Raw genomic sequence first — 20,531 nt, forward strand, 5'->3', positions numbered from 1 at the left:
CCGTGTCGTCCTCCAGGTCCATGGCGGTGTCCGGGTCCGAAGAAATCCATGTGGGAGCTGTGGAAGGAAATCCTACTCACCTGGTCCTGCGCTGAAGAAGTCTTCTCTTGATCCAACGTAATCCAGGTAATCTTCACAGCTGTCGGCGCTCCCCGCTGTCTCTGCATCGCGCTGAGGAGAGATGCTGAGATGTTTCATATTCGGCGCCTCTCCTCAGACTGAATTCTATTGGCCGCCTAGCAGGCCAATCAGGAGCCGAGAAAGTCGGCTCCTGATTGGCCTGCTAGGCGGCCAATAGAATTCAGTCTGAGGAGAGGCGCCGAATATGAAACATCTCAGCATCTCTCCTCAGCGCGATGCAGAGACAGCGGAGACAGCGGGGACCGGCGACAGCTTCAACATTACCTGGATTACGTCGGATCAAGAGAAGACTTCTTCAGCGCAGGACCAGGTGAGTAGGCTTTCCTTCCACAGCTCCAACATGGATTTCTTTGGACCCGGACACCGCCATGGACCTGGAGGACGACACGGACCGTCGACATGGACCTGGAGGACGACGCAGACAGCCGACATGGACCTGGAGGACGACACAGGACATCAGGACCAGGGCTACCTACGGGATCAAGAAAGGTAAGTATCAGTATGTATGTAATGTGTGTATTAAACTTTTATTTAAAAGGGGTGTCAGTGTGTTTTATTTAACTATTTTTTTTTACTGTGGCACTACAAGACCCAGCGGGCCCTTTAATGCCCAGCAGGCTGGGACTTGTGGTTCTCCAAGTCCCAGCTTGCTGGGGAGGCTTGCTGGCACTTGTAGTGCCACAGTAAAAAACAATAGTTTGTTCTATTTTTTACACCGCTATCAGCTCGATGCCCACCGCCCAGGGGCATCGAGGACAGCACCAGGCTTCAGCCTGGTCAGGTAAGTCCTGGAGGGGGGGGGGGGGGCTTTATTGGGGGGGTCCCCACTTCCCCAGGGCCCCTGCCCAGGCTGACTGGTCGGTAGGGTTAATGCTTTGGCCGGGGGGACTTGCATAAAAAGTCTCCCCCCGGCTGTGGCATTACCCTGCTGGCTGGTTTTGCCTGGGGCTGGTTCTTAAAATACGGGGGACCCCTACTCATTTTGTCCCCCGTATTTTGGGAACCAGCCCCAGAGCAGGAGCCTGGGGCTGGTTGTTAAAAATCAGGGAACCCCTATTTGTCGGGTTCCCTGATTTTTAATTACCGGCTCCAGCCTCTGTCAGCCTGGTGCTGGTTTCGGCTGTGGGGGGGACCCCACGCCGTTTTTTTTTATTATTTATTTATTTAATTTTTTTTTACACCTTGCAGCCTGCACGGATCTGACTGATCCGTGCAGACTGCCTACAAATAATTCGTATTAGCAGCCGTATATACGGCTGCTAATACGAATTCCTACGACATCGGTGGGTTACAAAGCAGTCGTATATGACTGCTTTGTAACTGATCCTCCGGAACACGACTTTGCATACGACTTAAACAGTCGTATGCAGTCGTAGGGAAAATACCAATACGAAAAACTAGGTTTTTCATATTGGTAAATTTCCCCCTCCGTGGTGGTTTTCAAAAGATATAGTATTTATAGGAGGGGGGGTATATATTGTACCCTAACCTCCCCCCCCTCCTCCACAGCCTAACCCTAAATCCTCCCACTGGTGCCTAAACCTAACCACCCCAAACCCAGCATACTTACGTTCTGTATATCAGTATTCCGTCGTTGGCATCCTGATTTGTTTTGAAGGTCTGGAGCCGATGTTCTGACAGCAGTCAGGATGCTTACAGGATTGCATATTATGTAATGGGCATTGTGGTGTGTGGCATTATGTGTATTGGGCATTACAGTGTGTAGCCTAATTTGTAAGGGGCATTATGGTGTGTGGCATAATGTGTAAGAAGCATTAAGGTGTATAGCATATTGTGTATGCTTGAGGGGATGCGGTCATCTATTAGAATGAACTTAGGTCTACAGTCATTAGGTCGACCCCACTAGGTCGACTGGCAGGAAGGTCGACCTGACTTAAGGTCGACATGGGCCAAGGTCGACATGACTTAAGGTCGAATTTGCATAAAGGTCGACATGAGGAAGGTCGACTGGTCATAAGGTCGACATGGGTTTTTCACTGTTTTTTGAGCCGACATGTGCCGACAGGCGGTATTTCATGCCCTACCATCCACTAGGGCAGCGGTGGCCAACCCGCGGCTCGCGAGCCGCATGCGGCTCGCCACGCTGAAATTTATGGCTCCCATCGGGGTTTTGAATTTGGCGCCAATTCGGCTGCCAATTCAAAACGCCGCATGGGCAGCCAATAGGAAACGGCCGCGGCGAGGCAATCAGCGCTCGCCGCGCCGTTTCCACCCCGCCCCCGGCGTCTGACATCAGACGCCAGCGGGAGGGCGAGATGTCTCCATGCCGGCGGAGCGCAGGAGCGATCCTGAAGAGGCGAGAAGCCGCCGGAGGACGGCGCAGAAGACGGCGACGGGGAGAACAGTTCCGGCGCCGCTGAAGAGGCCAGAAGACGCCGGGATCAAGACAGAAGATCTCCGGCGCCTTCTGGAAGAACAAAGAAGATGGCTCCCGGAGAGGCCAGCGGGGGTGGGAAGCAAAAGAGCTAACGAAGCTCCCCCCAGCGGCCTCTCCCAACACCAGGTAGGGGCCTTTGGTCTCCTACCCCCCATCCACCCTAGACCACCGGGTGTCAGGCACTAGGCCCGTGGGCACATTCAGGCCCTTCCGGCCTGTGGGCGCATAAGTCGGGCCTTCTTGGCCCGTGGCTCATTTGTTTGTTGGGCCCTCCTGGCCCTCTAGGTGGGGCTTTTAGTTAGGAAGCTGGGCCCTCCAGCATAGGTGTTGCACTGTGGGCAACACCTGTGCTGGAGGGCCCAGCTTCCTAACTGTGGGGGCATATGATGTTTGGCACTGTGGGGGCATATAATGTTTGGCACTGTGGGGGGCATATAATGTTTGGCACTGTGGGGGCATATAATGTTTGGCACTGTGGGGGGCATATAATGTTTGGCACTGTGGGGGGCATATAATGTTTGGCACTGTGGGGGGCATATAATGTTTGGCACTGTGGGGGGCATATAATGTTTGGCACTGTGGGGGGAATATGATGTTTGGCGCTGTGGGGGGCATATGATGTTTGGCGCTGTGGGGGGCATATGATGTTTGGCACTGTGGGGGGCATATGATGTTTGGCACTGTGGGGGGCATATGATGTTTGGCTCTGTGGGGGGCATATGATGTTTGGCACTGTGGGGGGCATATGATGTTTGGCACTGTGGGGGCATATGATGTTTGGCATTGTGGGGGCATATGATGTTTGGCACTGTGGGGGGCATATGATGTTTGGCACTGTGGGGGGCATATGATGTTTGGCATTCTGGGGGGCAATATGATGTTTGGCACTGTGGGGGGCATATGATGTTTGGCACTGTGGGGGGCATATGATGTTTGGCACTGTGGGGGGCATATCTGGCACTAGGGGCATAAAGTTTTGTCATGTGGCCACTCCCCTTGTGTCATATGACCACGTCCCTGGCCACTCCCCCGATCACACCCCTTTTTGGCGCGCGCGCCTTCGGCGCGCGCATGATGTTGGCTCTTTGGCTTGACCACCGATATTTTTCGGCTCTTTGCCTCTGACCGGTTGGCCACCCCTGCACTAGGGCGTGGTGGGAGAATAAAATAGTGTGCCGAGCGCAGCGAGGCACCGTGCCCGAAGCATCGCGAGCGAAGCGAGCGATGCGAGGGTCCGATTCTCATTGCCAACTGTGTCCATGTCGACTGTGTCGACATTCGGATAAAAAAACAGTGGAAAACCCATGTCGACCATATGACCAGTCGACCTTCCTCATGTCGACCTTTATGCAAATTCGACCTTAAGTCATGTCGACCTTGGCCCTTGTCGACCTTAAGTCAGGTCGACCTTCCTGCCAGTCGACCTAGTGGGGTCGACCTAATGAATGTAGACCTAAATGCAGTCTGACGAATGATCCCATTCCTGCTTGAGGGAGCAAAATTTATAGTTACGCCACTGCCTAACGTAACCAAGTTCATGTCACTGACCAGAAAACACAGAGTAGTTTTATCTTAGTCCAGTCCAAGAATAGTGATTTAAAGTTCAGTCAGCTGTATTACCTATTCCAGATTGATGCCAGAGATCGCCTTAGTCTCCTCCGCAGGAGCCCGTTTAAAGTTTGAATGCCCGCTTGTTAACTTAAGCAACGGAGTATGAGCCATGCCTGTGGCTAGAGTGGCCAGACCCTCAGTTCAAATCACTGCAGAAGGCTCCCAGCTGATTCCACATAGGTCAACCTGGTGTGTTGGCGGCAAAGGCAGGATTTCCAGGTCTCTTGCATGCAGTGAACAGCTTTAATAATACACCTGTGGTAAAGAATGCAGTGTACATGCAGCAGTAGAATAGGGTCCAATATCTCTTATGCATTTCACCCCTATCAGGGGGCTTTATCAAAGAAGCTCAGATGTGGCAAACAAAAGCTACAAACTTAATAGAGGTTGAAAACACCAATATCTCTGTCATTCACCATCGAGATGTGACCCCGTAAGGCAGTGTTCTTGCCTGCACATGTGCAGCACTTCTGCTCACCCAAGCATGCAGGGGTGTGGGTTGATTTGTGGACAGTAAAAAGGTAAACATTCATTCGGTTGAACACTATTTGTCGACAGGCAAAAAGTCGACACAGACAAAAGGTCAACACAAGCAAAAGGTTGACATGAAAAAGGCACACGTAAGTTTTTTTTGGGTGTCTTTGTTGAAAAATGTCGACATGGACACGTATAAGTACCGCTGCACTCGCCATGTTTCCTGCACAGTGCCTCGCGGCTCTTGGCACACTAGTTCATTCTTTACCATCCCATTGGACATGGAGGGGGAATATAATAGTCTTTATTTTTTTTATTTTTTTTTGGGGGGGGGGGGGGGGATTGTGAAAAACTCATGTTGACCTTCTTCTTGTGGACCTTTTCTATGTCGATAGTTCCATGCACCCACAGCTTCTCTTGGGACACCCTCCATGATTTTGTCAAGGCCATAGTTTCCACAAAGTCAGCAGCTATGGCATATGTTCTTTCATAGGGGGGGATGCTCTAACATCCGCACCCCCTTACCGCCTCCTATCGCTGGCTACCACAAACATAATTATCGCATATGGGGGAGATTCTCTAACACAGAAATGCGGTAAAACGGTAAAACCCCCGTTAATGCTGTATTGTTCCTCCGCAGTGGCAGCGCTGCGGAGGGAATCGCCAGCAAAAGCTGGCGATTCCCTGCAGAAGCCTATGTGCTTCTTACCACAGCGCTGTTTGAGGGATCCGTCATGGATCCCTCCCAGCATGCCCTGCGGCCGGCGCGTCACTCTGCGCATGCGCAGATGGACTCCCGGGTCACAGACCCGGGAGTCCAATGCCGGTACCGCATCGCCAGGGACAGCTCTTATCACAAGAGCTGTCCCTTGCGTTAATAACAGCATTATTAATAATGCGATGCCCGGCGATAGAGGGCTGCGAATGTTACAACATCCCACCCAGGATCTAACATATGCGATAATTATCACAAAAGACAGCTCTTGCATTAAGATAACGGGGATTTTACCGCATTTCTGTGCTAGAGAATCGCCCCCCAGGGTTCCTACATGACAGTAATCACAGTATGCATAGTTATCAATGTATTGTGGCCAAATACACTGAGGGAGATGATAGAAGCAGTGATAAGGGAGCAGAAGTGATAAAGTGCCTGGTACTATCAGCTCCTAACTGTCCCTTTTTAAACCCAGGCTGTAACTTAATAGTCACGATGGGCCGGTGATAAAGTACCAGACCCTTTATCACTTCTCCTCCCTTATCACTACTTCATACATCTACTGTACCTCTGAGACTGTTACTGTAGTTCCATAACATGTATGGGTGTAGAGAGTTGCCTGGGTCACTGCATTCCATATGTGTCTAATTAATATTATCATTTAATAGACTCAACAATATGACATTATGTATTTCTATTTTCAAGCGTTCGTATTGCATAACAAATATGATCAAAAACTCCCTCAATATCTATTCAAATAATGGTGTGAGCTGTGAGTTATACACCATAATGTTTCCCGTCTTTATGCACTCAGTGGGGATGGGGAAGCCCCAATCCTTCACTTTGTTTCTCTGGGTGACAAGGACATGCTGAGAGTAGAGCTGCTACAACAGCTGAAGGGTCCTATATAGGCAGGGCTATTAATCAAACCTACAGTTTCATTTTCCTTTGATCATTAAGTTAATTTTTAATGTAACCTTAATATTCTTTTCATAGTAATGGCGGTATCCTATAAGCCCTGAAAATTCTGGGGATTTTCGACATTTTTTTCCTGTAGCTAGCCTATTTTTCCGGCAAAAATACACAGGGTCTGCCAAAAAACCGTGACCTCTGTATTTTCACTATTTAAAAAATGCCCGCTTTTCAATGATTTTGCTTCAGCTGTTTGAGGCAGGTGAAACCTAATTGGATAGAAGTGGTATTTTATCGCAGCTAATTGGATACCGGCCTAATTTGTATACATAAAAACATACAGTATCTAGTACACAGGCCCTTATAAGTACTACTATTACTACTAGGTGCAAAGGTGCACTTAAAAAATAATAATCAATATAATATTTGCTTTTGGTAGTCTAACTTGCACTTGATAGCTAAATGTTAATTGCTGACTAGCGCTGATAGCTTTGTTGTAGTCAGATTTACAGCATTTTAATAGTATTTGTAAAATGACACGAATAAATTACTATTCATGTCATTTTAACTACCCTCTTATACACATAGTTGTGCTTTTTCATATGTGGCCATGTGTAACTGCTATATTAAGCAGATCTGCTTTTACTCTGGTGCCCTCTACAGGTGGAATGATACCAATACCAAAGTTATAATCACAATTGCTAAACTACGAAAAATGGCTCCCCCCCGCCCCCCCCCCCCAAAAAAACCCTAGAATGACAGTGTGCGCTTATATATGTGGTATGAAATCTCGGCCCTCATTCTAATCGCTTCGGTCCCTGGTGTGTTCGCACCGGGAACCAATGTTGAAGCACTGTGCATGCGCAAATTTGCTTACGCGCATGTGCAGGGCTTCTGTACGTGCACCTTCGGTGACTTTCAAAGGGGGTGGGGCAGGATGGAGGTGGGCAGAGGGCTTTCACTTGCAACTGCATTGCGTTTCCTGACTGTACCCTCAAAAATGGTGGGTGCATTCAGGAAAATGCTGTGTGTCTCCATGCAAACGCAGGCAGCTGCCTGCCGAGGGTGGGTGGCTGAAGTCACAGGACATCATCTTCCCTGCCCCTTTCACGGCAGCAGGCAGCATTAGTTGACCCGGTACACTGTAAGCTCCACTGGGCAGGGAAAGATTTGAATATACAAATATTCTCTGTAAAGCGCTGCGGAATATGTGTACGCTATATATTTAACTGATAATAAATAAATAATAATATTACTTAAGGGTTCCAGTGTTAGATGTAATTTGTGGATTACATGGATTGTATTCAATGCTTTCTGGGGTAAATATCATTGCAGTCATCAGAGAGATTTTTGGTGGAGCTCATTCAGATGTGATGCAATCCGATCAGAATTTCAAGCATAGCCACGTGACTTTTCCTGTTTAAATTGTTGTTAACCTCAATGGATTTTCTCTCAACTATTCTATTTTACCCAGTGGCTTCCTGTTACTGTATGTTGGCTATTTTTGTCTTTCTCGCTCTCACAGAAAATGTTCCCTGATCCCCTTACTCTTGTTGCCTTTTTAAAACCTATTCAGCATGTGTGTAAATAAATGCAAATTAGTCATGCTTTGAAGCATATAGAGGCAACATGATTCCATATTTCGGAAAATTACAAGAAGTGCTTTGGGCGTTTAATGCTAAATGAAGAATGTATTATACATATGCCAGCTACTACAGCTTTTTGAACTTCTTGCTAATCAGAATCATTGTACTGTATATCCTTTTTTTGTCATTTAGAATTCTACACCTGTGTCATCAAACCTGCTAGCTGTAAAATTCTTGATGAATTATCTTTTATATAATAACCTGTCATCCTAATTATACAGAACAGCTGTCAAAATGTCACATTTTTGTTTGCCATAAAAAGTAACATAAAACTACTCATTAATCAGACTGCAAAGGAACACACGCACAATGAGTGCAAACCTAAATCAACTACGTGCACTGTAAAATAATACCCATTGACCCCATAGAAATTAAATAAGTGGACCTAAGTCTTGGCAGATGTGTGTGTCTATTAAGTAGGAGACGTGTAAAGTAATATAGATAGCTATGTAATTTAATACAGCAACATAATTCAAGCCTCTTTTGACATTTATTAGATGTAAGTAATAACAGCAATATGAAAGATACACATATAGGAGTCAAAGCAAAGCATTCTGGGCCATAAGACCCACGTCTGTGTTCAAATCTAAATGTGTTTTTCCGTAAAAGTTGCTCTGTCTGCAGAGGGTATATTTAGTAGTTTGGCAGCTTCTGTCCATCTCCTTCTCCGCCAGTCTTAGGGGTTCATATGTGAGTAGGTAACTCAATCCCCCTCTGAGCTCCTCTCCCTATAAGGAGCCTTGAAGAGTCAGCTAATTATACCAGCTCATATCTTCTGGCCACCTGCAGCAACCACTTGGGGTTCAGTCATCCGTGGACATAGTGCTGTGACGAAGTCCTGTGTTCTCAGGCACCATGTCGCAGGTCAGTCTGCAGTCTTATGTCCACACCACTATTTCACCATCTTTGTTTGCTCCGCTCAATCTAAGATGTTCATCTCATTCCATCTTTTGTCAAAGGAAGCTCTTTTGATAAATATATTTTTTGTCATTTGACCTTTCATTTTTTTTATTTGAACCGTCATTTTTTTTTTTTTTTTTTTTTTGTGCTGCCTACAGTTTGCGGAGAGATGTTGCCATGGTGTGTGTGTATGAGTGGGATTTCTGGATCTCATCACCACAGACCATGCAGAAGAAAGTTTTGTGTGAACTACCATCTCCTATGGATACACAATATGGCTGGATGGTTTTATTGCTTTGTAGAGATGGATTTCTAGAAGGAAGGACCAGGTGTTCCCAGTTTTTGCAGAGTGCTGCACATGTAGGCCTTGCTCCCTCATTATTGTATTTGCATCCCTAGAGAGTGGAGTAGTGTTTTACAGGTTAGACTATTTCTCAAGCACAGTTACTTGATGGATAAATAATGGGTAGGAAAACAACTTTCCGATTACCATCACTGACTTCATGCATATCTTTGGTTTGCAGCCTACAGACCAGCAGCAAGATGCGAGGTCTTTCCTCAGTGAGGAAATGATCAGTGGTAAGTCCATCTATACTTGCTTTTCTAGAGTCTAGATTAGTGTGTGGAAATGTGTTGTTATCTCTGTATGGGGCAGATGTACTAAGCCATGGAGAGTGATGGAGGGAAGAGAAAAACTTCCAACCAATCAGCTTCAGTAATTTTTCAAACATAGCCTGTAACATGACATTTAGGAGCTGATTGGCTGGTACTTTATTTCCCCTTTACCACTCTCCAATACTTCCCCTATATGTTTAGGTGTGGCATTCTGTAATATGCATATATTGGTGTGTCATTTAAAGTAGATGTTTTGAGGTACTGCACTTAGGCCTTATGAAAACTAATTTAAAGCCATGTTGTATAGTATGTTACAAAATGCAGGCACAAGAGACTGAGGTCATACTCGGCTTATTACATATATACAGTGGAGAAAAAGAAACAGACAGGACATTTGTGCAAATTGTTGCACTTTAGAAGATTCTGTAGTTTACAGTAACAATTCAGACATTTTACTAGAAAACTGTCATTAAAATCTCATATAAGAAACTGTATATAAATGTATCCTTGTAGATTACATCACTTGTGCACCAGATTGTATATGTGCCATTGCCTCAGTTACAAAGAGAAATGAAATATTAGACTGTAAAGGGACTAAATATAATGTAAAGAGAATATACTTTGTATTCATAGTCACAATGTATTTGCAGAACATATGGGCAAGGAAATAGTGTGGCAGAGAGATTAATTATGTTTCAAAGAATAAGAGGGAGAAAATCTCAACACAATTTTTAGCAGACTGAAGAGACAGAAATGCCTGGGGTTGGACAGAAAAAGGCAGGTCGCTAAGATGGAGAAAGGCATTCAGTACTTCAAAGGGATGGAAACACATGGATAAGAGTGTACGAGCTATACATTCTGCTGGAATGAATTGCTGATCCATCATAGCAAGACTCGGAAAGCAATGCAAAGACAGCCTGCATGGGAGCGATAATGTGGGGTATAGACTGTATCAGGGACTGAGGGAATAACTGAGATCTATGTGGGTCAGTGACATGTGAATTGTAGAAGATAGAATGTATAATATTACATTTGGTGTGACAGCTAGAAGAGTAAAGTGCTTCATATCTCTTTCTTTTAACAGAATTCAAGGCCGCCTTCGACATGTTTGACACTGATGGCGGCGGTGACATCAGCACCAAGGAGTTGGGGACTGTCATGAGAATGCTTGGACAGACCCCAACAAAGGAAGAGTTGGATGCCATCATTGAAGAAGTAGATGAGGATGGTAAGCATGGGCAGAAATGTACTGATTGTGGACGAAATGTCAGTACCAAAGATGTGTCACTAAACTGAAATATATAAATATGTCATCATGTTGGTGGCATGTAATTACAGTTCGTATGACCCCTCCCACCAGTGTCGGGAGATGGTACTTCCACATATTTCCAGGAACATACCATGTCTACAGTCTCCAAACACTTCTGCTATTTCCTACTTTTCACACAAATATATATACCTGAACCAATCAATAATCTAAGAGTATAGGACTTAGAAAAAAAGACACACAATGTTGCACAGGCCACATACAGAAGGATAATGTATATAATAAAGTTAAATGGAGACATATAGGGCCTAATTCAGTCCTGTTAGTAAGACTGCAATTTTTGCTAGTGGACAAAACTATGTGCACTGCAGGTGGATCAGCCAATATTTATCCTGCACAGAAACAAAATAACTCCCACAAATGTAACTCTCTGCACATGTTACATCTGCCCCACCTGCAGTGCACATGGTTTTATCCATCTTCAAAAATGTACACCTTGCTAACAGGTCTGAAGCAGGCCCATAGACATTTGAGGGGGAAGAGAGTGCTAGCATAAGATGGGTGACAAAGGAGAAAATAGTGGGGGAGTTCTTAAGAGATACAAGAGAGAAAGGGAATCATCCAGACAATATCAGGAATCAGACAACATGTGGTATATGTATGTATGTATGTATGTATGTATGTATGTATGTATGTATGTATGTATGTATGTACAGTATGTATATTTGTACATATATACACACACAGATAGATAGATAGATAGATAGAGAGAGATACACTAGTTAGAATTTTTGACAGAAATCTTTGAACCTACTATTATATTTTTGGATTGTGGGAGGAAAAGCACGCAAAACTGTAGAGATCATAAAGTCTTCACACAGATAAGGCCCTTGGAATTGTACACATGATCACAGAGTTATCAAGTACAATACAATGGTTCACTATTAAAATTACACACACATGTATCCCATGGAATCTGCCTCAGAATACTTGGTAACTCCCGGATAGTTGGGATGTGCCACTTGAGGCCTGTGATACACCTGGGGAATGATAGTAAAGTTTGTTGGATAAATAGATGACGTAGCATCTCTGGCATCTTGCAGGCAGTGGTACCATTGACTTTGAGGAGTTCTTGGTCATGATGGTGCGCCAGATGAAGGAGGATGCGCAAGGAAAGAGTGAAGAGGAGTTAGCTGAATGTTTCCGCATCTTTGACAAGTTAGTATTGCTCTCGTTCATGGGTGTGAACTATGGAAAAGAAAGTACAGATCACTATACATATTCCCCTTTTTCTCTACCAGGAATGCTGATGGTTATATAGATAGTGAAGAGCTGGCCGAGATCCTGCGTTCCTCAGGAGAGAGCATCACAGATGAGGAGATTGAAGAGCTCATGAAGGACGGAGACAAGAACAATGATGGAAAGATTGACTTTGATGGTAAGGAACCATGGCTCTGTGCCACAGGCAATGAAAGCTGATCTACTGCCATATATAGTGACATACTGTTTCTTTGTCACCCTTGACTTATGTCACACTTGTGCTTGTCTTTCTGCAGAGTTCCTCAAGATGATGGAAGGTGTACAATAAGCTGTAGGACATTCCTTTGGAGCGTATTTACACTAGCCTGTACATTACACATTGTGCTGGATGGAGTAACCCCCCCTGCTCTGTCTTGCATCTCCCAGAATCCTCGTTTCTGCAATGCTCAACAAGCACCAACTCCATTTTGTTGCCTGCGGACAATTTTCTCTGCCGTTCCATATTCATACCCAGATGCTCTACCCTCTACATCTTTCCTTATTTCCTCAAATTTCAGATGTTATTTATAAAATGGAAAATGTCATTAAAAGTCTTAGTCAACCTTTCAAACTTCTGGGCTGCTTTGAAAACCATCAAGAATGAAAGTATTTTGTGGAATACTGAATTACTGTCTTTCTGGCAATAACAAGCATTACATTCTCGTACCACCATTACATGTTTTTGTGTTTATTTTTATTACTTTTTTTGTTCAGTAATATATTGATGTCAATTACTTCAAAAAGTCTCAACTGATGTGTCTTTCTGGTATGGTTAATTTGGGGAAATTTTGAGGTTAATGGTACCCTTGGTAGCCCGAAGTACCTGCACTCCGTTGACACGGAACAATTTCCTCGGTGCCCTCCAATAAATGTATACAATCCAATGTACCAAGGTACGGGGGCGAGTGGATTGTGTGTGTGTGTGTGTATGTATATATATATATATATATATGTATATATATGTGTATATATATATATATATATATATATATATACCAGTCCAGATCAGTGGCACCCAGCGGACTTCTCACGGATGAATGACACAGGACACCAGAAGTGCCCTGTGTCATTCATCCGTGAGAAGTCCGCTGGGTGCCGCTGATCTGGACTGGTCTGTACATTTATATTCAGCTGTGCACCCACGGCATTTGATTTGTTCTTGGAGGGTGCCGGCTTAATGGATTGCTATATATATATATATATATCACAGGTCTTCAACCTGTGGCCCTCCAGATGTTGTGGAACTACATTTCCCAGCATGCCCTGACAGTTTTGGCATGCTCTTATAGGAAAAAATGTGGCAATGCATGTTGGAACATGTAGTTTCACAACATCTGGAGTGTATGTGTGTGTGTGTGTGTGTGTGTGTGTGTTTATATATATATATATATATTACTGTAGGCTGGGAAATACATGTGACAGATTTAGTCTGAGCAGAAAGGAGCTTTCAGCATTTTTTTTTTATAATTTTTTAAGTAATATTCTTTAATCATATTTTAGTATAAGCTCATTATTTAATAAGATCAGATTTCAGGAACGCTCTCAGACAGGAGGAACGCTCTCAGACAAGATTCCAATATCAAACTGTAATATTTGTTTTCTATGTGTTATAAAGGTAAATGTAGGGCAGACATTTGATTTTTGTATATATTGTATAATTTCGTGGGTTTTTTTCAATGTATCAGCAAAACTACAGTCAAAATAGCTTGGTGACTGTAGACATCAGTGAAGGTAGTTCATTTTGGGTAACAGGCTGCATTGCCTGGGAAACATTTCTTTAAAAAATATCCACATTTATGGGGCTATTTATCAAAGCTCAGAGAGAGATAACATTGTAAAAGATAGAGTACCAACTAACCAATCAGCTTTTGTGTTACATTTTCCCGGCTGTGTTTGAAAAAAGACTGGAGCTAATTGGTTGGTACTTTATCTCTCACAATTGTATCCTTCTTCAGGCTTTCCTAAATACCTCCTTAATCCTGACATAACTAGAAACATAATAAAAAAAAACTATATCCAATAACAGGTAATGATTAAATAGCCGACCCGAGGCCTGTTGTGTTTTTTTTAAGTCAATATGAAAATTTTATCCAAAAAGAAATCAGAACTCTTTGCTTAACTTTCCTTACAGACGGTTTGATTTGTTTCTTAACTATTACATTTTGCTAGAGAAACAATACAATATTGGATGTCAAATAAATACTAAATAATCCAGATACAGCTTTAGTTTTTCTTCTAAATGAAATATCCTTGTTCACAGCCATGCCAGTAATTGTATTCTGTGTAGTAACACCAGAGCTGTTCGCATCCGCTAACAGATTAGTGTTGATACTCATTTTCTGATTTGTTGTATCTTACACGACCAGTATAACGTATTCCAGCAGTTTTCTACAAGGTGAGAATCTCATCACATCAGCCAGGCACATGAAGACTTCTCAGAGATACAGTATGGAACAAAACGAGTGAGAATAGGGTGATTTTCCCAGGGAAGATCTGATTTCTAGCGCACAGACTAGTGATTTATCCTTCCAATCTGAATAAGTATTCATCCATAAAGTTGCCTATGTGCTGAAATGCAGTGACGTAAGTTTGTTACAATTTCCCAGAGGCAAGATATATATTGGTGCCCCCCCCCCCCCCCCACACACACACATACAACCCTACATATAAAATATTTCTGTTCAGATAGATAGATAGATAGATAGATAGATAACACATATATATTTCAGAACTCAGCCACAGAAGCAATGTCTTTTAAATAACTGATTTAAACTTTAAACAGGGGGAGGAGAGGTGCCCCCTTGGGAGCAGGAGCCCGGCGGCAGATGACTCCATTGCCTCCCAGAGTTCTGCCTCTGCTGAAATGGCAGAGAGGTAATGGGAAATGCATATACACTACAAAATGTGCAGCAGGTCAGATCCAATCATCCAGTCCGACTCCTATTTGGGCACGGCTTACATCAGGCATGTACAAACTAAGGCCCTTTAGCTGTTGTGAAACTACAAGTCCCATCATGCCTTGCTAGTTTTGCTATTAGGGAATGTTAAAACTATGACAAGGTATGCTGGGAAGTATAGTTTCACAACAGGTGGAGGGCCATAGTTTGGACATGCCTGGCTTACATGCTCTGCAACATTAGACAGAGCAGCCAAACTGACCCGATTATTGCCTAGTGTACCTAGCTTTAGTCCAGGAGTACCTGAATTCTCATTACAAATGCACAGACTCTCTCTCAGCCCTCAAGACCCCAAACAGATCATGGTTTCCAGGTCTCTTCATAGAAATGCAAGTGAAATAATTATCTCTACTTGTGGATCTTTTAAAATGTGTCAGAGAGTAATGCACCTGTCGGGTGACCTAAAAAACGTCAACTGTTTGGGGTCCGGAGGACTGAGTTTGAGGACCACGAGACTATAGGAATTTTATTATTGAGTCATAATATATATATATATATATATATATATATATATATATATATATATATATATATATATATATATTATACTTGAAAACAAAAATTTGTACTTTTTCTGTGTTCAAATTGAAAACCAGGATAATAGATCCTTTTCATAATGTAGCTTCAGTAGTTAAAGCTGGTGACAAGTACTGTAATATGGAACCGGGTCTCATTAAGGCAGAAATACCAGGACAAAAAAAGCCATGGGGTTAAAGTGAGGGGGAACGTGGTGGAACGGGTGAACCTCTAATGGTGAGGAGGAACTTTTTAACCTCCACATTGGCCCTGCACAGTAACTCTCACAGAAAAGCATTCTAGTTTGCAGGGGATGACAAAAACCCTATAATTTGCCCTCTCTCTGCCTTATGGGGGGAGGGGGAGTAATTAGGTGGCATAGAGAAATGAGTTCCCCCACCTCTGCATGAACCATTTAAACCCTGGTTATAACAAAGGCAATTCCAAATGGAAAACACATTCTATAGGATCCCAAACTAAATTTACAAAATATAATTCAATGTAACACTAATGTTAGGCGTATGTTAAGATTACATTTAAGACTCAGTCTTGCCTTTTAGTGAACATCAGCCTGGTTAAGCAAGCAAATGGAAAAACTTGGCTTCCTGAAAGTTTTGATATATTGTCTAATAACTAAACCATTGGTCTAAGATGGAATTTTTCCCTAGTCTGACAATCTCCCTTTCTCTTATAGGGTGGGATGTTGTAACATCCGCTGCCCATTATCGCCGGGCATCGCATTATTAATAACGGCATATGCTCTAACATATGCGGTTATTAATGCAAGGGACAGCTCTTGCGATAAGAGCTGTCCCTTGCAATGCGGTGCCGGGAGTCCATCTGCGCATGCGCAGAGTGACTGCGCCGGCCGCAGGGCATGCTGGGAGGGATCCATAATGCATCCCTCAAACAGCACTGCGGTAAGAAGCCCATAGGCTTCTGCAGGCAATAGCCAGCTTTTGCTGCCGATTCCTTCCGCAGCGCTGCCACTGCGGAGGGGCCATTCAGCATACAGAAATGCGGTAAAAACCCAGATAACTGGGTTTTTACTGCATTTCTGCTTTAGAGAATCTCCCCCTAAGCGTGTACACACGGGCAGATATGGCTTCCGATGTTGCCGATATAGTGAACATCGTAAGCCATATCGCATGCAGATCACATGCTTTTTTAGGGCTTGCGAGCCCGATGCGCGCTACCGTGTGAGCGAAAATTGGCAGCCAAATAGAGAGGGCAGCCAAGATTATATAGTGCAGATCTGCACTATATAGTCTAAATTGTGCCACTCCATACATGCCATGCTATGCGAGTCCGGATACGATCTGATCGCATCGGGACTCGCATAGCATGGCATATCTGACCGTGTGTACATACCTTTAGTCTTTGGAGCTAATGTTGAATCGGGAGCAAAACAAAACAAGCAAGTTACTGTGTATTTGGAACATACCACGTTTATTTATTAACAGTTAATTATATAGTGCACACATATTCCGCAGCACTTTACAGAGAATATTGGAACATTCACATCAGTCCCTGCCCCAGTGGAGCTTACAATCTATATTTCCTACCATATGTACACGCACACATATACATTCTAGGGTTAATTTTTTTTGGGGAACCAATTAGCCTACCTGTATATTTTTGGGATTGTGGGGTGAAACCCACGCAAGTACAGGGAGAATATACAAACTCTGCACAGTTAGAGCCATGGTGGGAATAGAACCCACAACCTCAGTACTGTGAGGCAGTAATGCTATCCATTACACTGTCCGTACGTTGTAATGGATAGCATGCAGGAATAATACTAGTGTTCTTTGATAAAGGGCCTTATTCTAGTTCACTCTTTCTGACAAAATCCTTCTTAGATGGACAAAACCATGTGTACTGCAGGTGGGGCAGATGTTACTTGTGCAGAGAGAATTAGATTTGGGTGGGGTTTTACTTCAAAGTGAGATCTATATGGCAGTGTAAAAATAAAGCAGCCAGTATTTACCCTGCACAGAAACAAAATAACTCACCCAAATCTAATTATCTCTGCACATTTTACATCTGCCCCCCTGCAGTGCACATGGTTTTGTCCATCTAAGAAGGATTTTGTCAGAAAGAGTGAACTAGAATAAGGCCCATAGTCACAAATACTGCCCACATATATTTTCAAATTGCAGTATAGAGTGAAGACTGGACAACCCTATCTGAATTCTTAATCTTTCTGAACATTTTAATCCTACACCTACAGTGCAACATGGTTTTATCAAGATGCAGTTTTACTTACTCTATTTTTATTTGCTTCTAACTCAAGGGGCCTCACACATAGAGATTTGCTGAGCGTTCCTGAGGATTACTATCCAGCATGCTGGATATAAATTGCCAGGCAATATCGCCACACATCGCTATGGCACCTTCACACGGAGTGATGTAGGGTCATTTTCTAAACGATCTAGTGAGATTGCTTAGAAATTCCCCCGAAATCGCAATGTGTGTAGGCCCCTTTAGAATCAAAATGTCAGTGTTATCTCTATCTCTAGACAGGCCGTATTTCATGCCCTACCATCCACTAGGGCATGGTGGGAGAATAAAATAGTGTGCTGAGCATAGTGAGCCATGCGAGGGGAGGTGGTGCTACGTTTCAGTGTACAGGTCGACATTCGGGTCAGAAAACTGTGAAAAGCCCCATTTCGACTTTTGACTGTTGACCTTGCCTATGTCGACTTAATGCTTGTGTCAACCTAATAACCTGTCGACCTTTCAGCATGTCGACTTAATGGTGTCGACCCAATGCTTTTCGACCTAATGCTTGTCGACCTAATGATCCATACCCATTTTGCTGATGGATTTACCTTAAATCTTATTTCCACTAATCATCAAAGAGTATTCTATAATAGGCAACAAGGTAATAATGCTTGTGGGTATTCACTCCCTGACTGTCTTATATATGCTTCTTAGTAAGCTAACTTTCCTCAGAAGACACATAAATGGTATAGCTATACGTGTGACATATAGAAATCAGTGTGTTTGCAGTCATAAACTGAAAAAAATGAAGGCAAAAGAACATTCCAAACAGGTTGGGGACAATCTTATATAGATGACCAAAGAGGAAAGGGTGCAAGAATATTTCTTATACATTTAATAAACCCCTGAATACCAGTTCATCATAATACATTTAGAAAATATTGAACAACTGTCAATCTGCCTATAATCGCCCGTCACCCAAACCTGAGTGCCCGCCAGAGAATAGTTGTATTAAGGGAGGCAAATGTCAACCTGAGGAGTTCCATTCTTCAATGACTAATATGGGATTAAATGCATGGGACAACATACTTCATACATCCATTTTATGGCAAGAAATAAACTCACATTGAAGCCTGGCTACAGTCTGCCCAAAGACATGTGAAAGACATGACCATGTGGAGGAAGATTGTATGGTCTGGTGCTATCCTTGGAGGGAACCTAACACTTATCCTTACAGCGACACATAGAGGTTGCAGCATTATATTATGGGGACTGGAAAGCTCATAAAAATAGAGAGAAATATGGACTTGACCAAGCATTGTGAAAGCTGTAAAGACCCATGATACAGTCTACAAGAGCGCTTAAGCTGGCCATTCATAAGAATAATATCAGGGCCGAACGCACCATATCGAAAGGTCGTGCGATGCATTTTGAGTGCACATCGTGGTGTTGCAGTGCGATACGCGGTCCTGCGGGTTGTGAGGTGGATCCTCAGATCTTATCGATAGTCGACTTGGATCCGATGTCGTTCTGATGTATGGTCGGCTTTAGTCTTGGAAGAAGCACCTGTAGCAACAAATAGCTATCCACCAACAATCATCATTCAATCTGATGTCGCTCAAGCAATTTTTCCAAGTTGATTGGGCTCAATTCCAAATGTCTAGATTTACAAAAGTGATATATATCCAAATAGACACAAATATATAATCGCTATCTATCTATCTATCTATCTATCTATCTATCTATCTATCTATCTATCTATCTATCTATAACACTTAATGTTTCCTGTTTACTGTAGAATGCTTTTGGAAGAATGTATAAGGAGACACTAAAGATCCATTCACACTGGGCGATTATGTCCAGCATATACGGACAGCCTTGATCGCTGTCACCGCTGGGGGGGAAAGCTGCTCAGTGCATATACAATGAGTGGCTTTCCCCCTGCCCAGCGCTGTCGGGGGGAGGGGGGGGGGGGGCTTTGCCTAGCACAGTGCTATGCAAAACCATTCTCAAAGCAGCTCAACTGCTTGTAATACTAGCAGATGAGTGGCTTTCCCTGCGATGATGCGGGAGCGCACAGCAGAGCTCATCGCCAGGCCGTACACATTGGGCGGCTTGGTGTTTTGAGCGGCTTTCAGCACCAAAATCGCCCAGTGTGTATGGGCCTTAAGTTATATCAAGCAGCACAATGCACAGTGACATAGCTCACTAGTTACAGCTAGAGATGGAGATATACTTATATTTATGACTTGGACTTAACAAGACCAAATAAGGTTCTACAGTGTAAATGTCAGTGTGAGTAATATGTTGTATGTTTGGTGTCATTGTGACTTACATGGTACATGTCAGATGTCAATGTGGTTAACATTCCAATGACTGTTTATTTACACCCAGGATGTAATACAGCCCGTTACAGTATCTCCTTTAACACTGTACAGTAAGTAACCACAGCTGAATATAGCTCCAGCCTGGATGCTGGAATCCTGCAGCAGACTAAATGGTGAAAGAGGTATCTGTCAGAATGAACCCTTATTGTATTCCTTACACTATTAACATATTTATGTAGGTTGAAGTATTCCACCACCACTCTCTGTGATATCCCCTCTTCTGCTGATCCAGAAAAAAAAGAAGTTAAAACTCCTTTGAAGATAATGTTAATCTTGCTTTAAAATTCCTTTGGGATAGAATTCAAAATTAGCAGCCTCCAGAAATAAGCTGCATTATATAAAAGTTGTGCTGACAGCTTCATCCTCCTACATTAAAATCTGTGCACCCTGGTTATATATATCATGTCAATCATGCTGCAGGTTAGGGGCACTTCGACTGATATCACAACCAGATATCTACACATACC

General features: G+C 43.3%; 1 protein-coding gene across 3 annotated transcripts; it reads left to right on the forward strand.

Moving 5' to 3' along the window:
- Nucleotides 1–9,062: 9,062 nt before the first annotated feature.
- Nucleotides 9,063–12,833, forward strand: TNNC2 (troponin C2, fast skeletal type). Of its 3 annotated transcripts, none has more exons than XM_083145505.1 (5): nucleotides 9,063–9,376; nucleotides 10,497–10,640; nucleotides 11,783–11,897; nucleotides 11,981–12,117; nucleotides 12,236–12,833. In XM_083145505.1, the coding sequence occupies exons 1-5, from the start codon at nucleotides 9,301–9,303 to the stop codon at nucleotides 12,265–12,267; spliced, it is 504 nt and encodes a 167-aa protein (XP_083001631.1). In that variant the 5' UTR covers nucleotides 9,063–9,300; the 3' UTR covers nucleotides 12,268–12,833. The 3 variants fall into 3 exon arrangements, with proteins under 3 accessions (XP_083001631.1, XP_083001632.1, XP_083001634.1); XM_083145506.1 differs by lacking the exon at nucleotides 9,063–9,376 and adding an exon at nucleotides 10,126–10,398; XM_083145508.1 differs by lacking the exon at nucleotides 9,063–9,376 and adding an exon at nucleotides 10,126–10,254.
- Nucleotides 12,834–20,531: the final 7,698 nt, after the last annotated feature.

The sequence above is a fragment of the Crinia signifera genome, chromosome 6 (genome assembly GCF_055691185.1).
Source record: "Crinia signifera chromosome 6, ASM5569118v1, whole genome shotgun sequence".
In the NCBI taxonomy this organism is placed as follows: Eukaryota; Metazoa; Chordata; class Amphibia; order Anura; family Myobatrachidae; genus Crinia; species Crinia signifera.

Coding starts and splice junctions, on each gene's coding strand:
- TNNC2 (XM_083145505.1), top strand. CDS start 9,301: ATGCATATCTTTGGTTTGCAGCCTACAGACCAGCAGCAAGATGCGAGG. Junction 9,377..10,496: donor CAGTGAGGAAATGATCAGTG/GTAAGTCCATCT, acceptor TTCTTTTAACAG/AATTCAAGGCCGCCTTCGAC. Junction 11,898..11,980: donor TGTTTCCGCATCTTTGACAA/GTTAGTATTGCT, acceptor TTTCTCTACCAG/GAATGCTGATGGTTATATAG.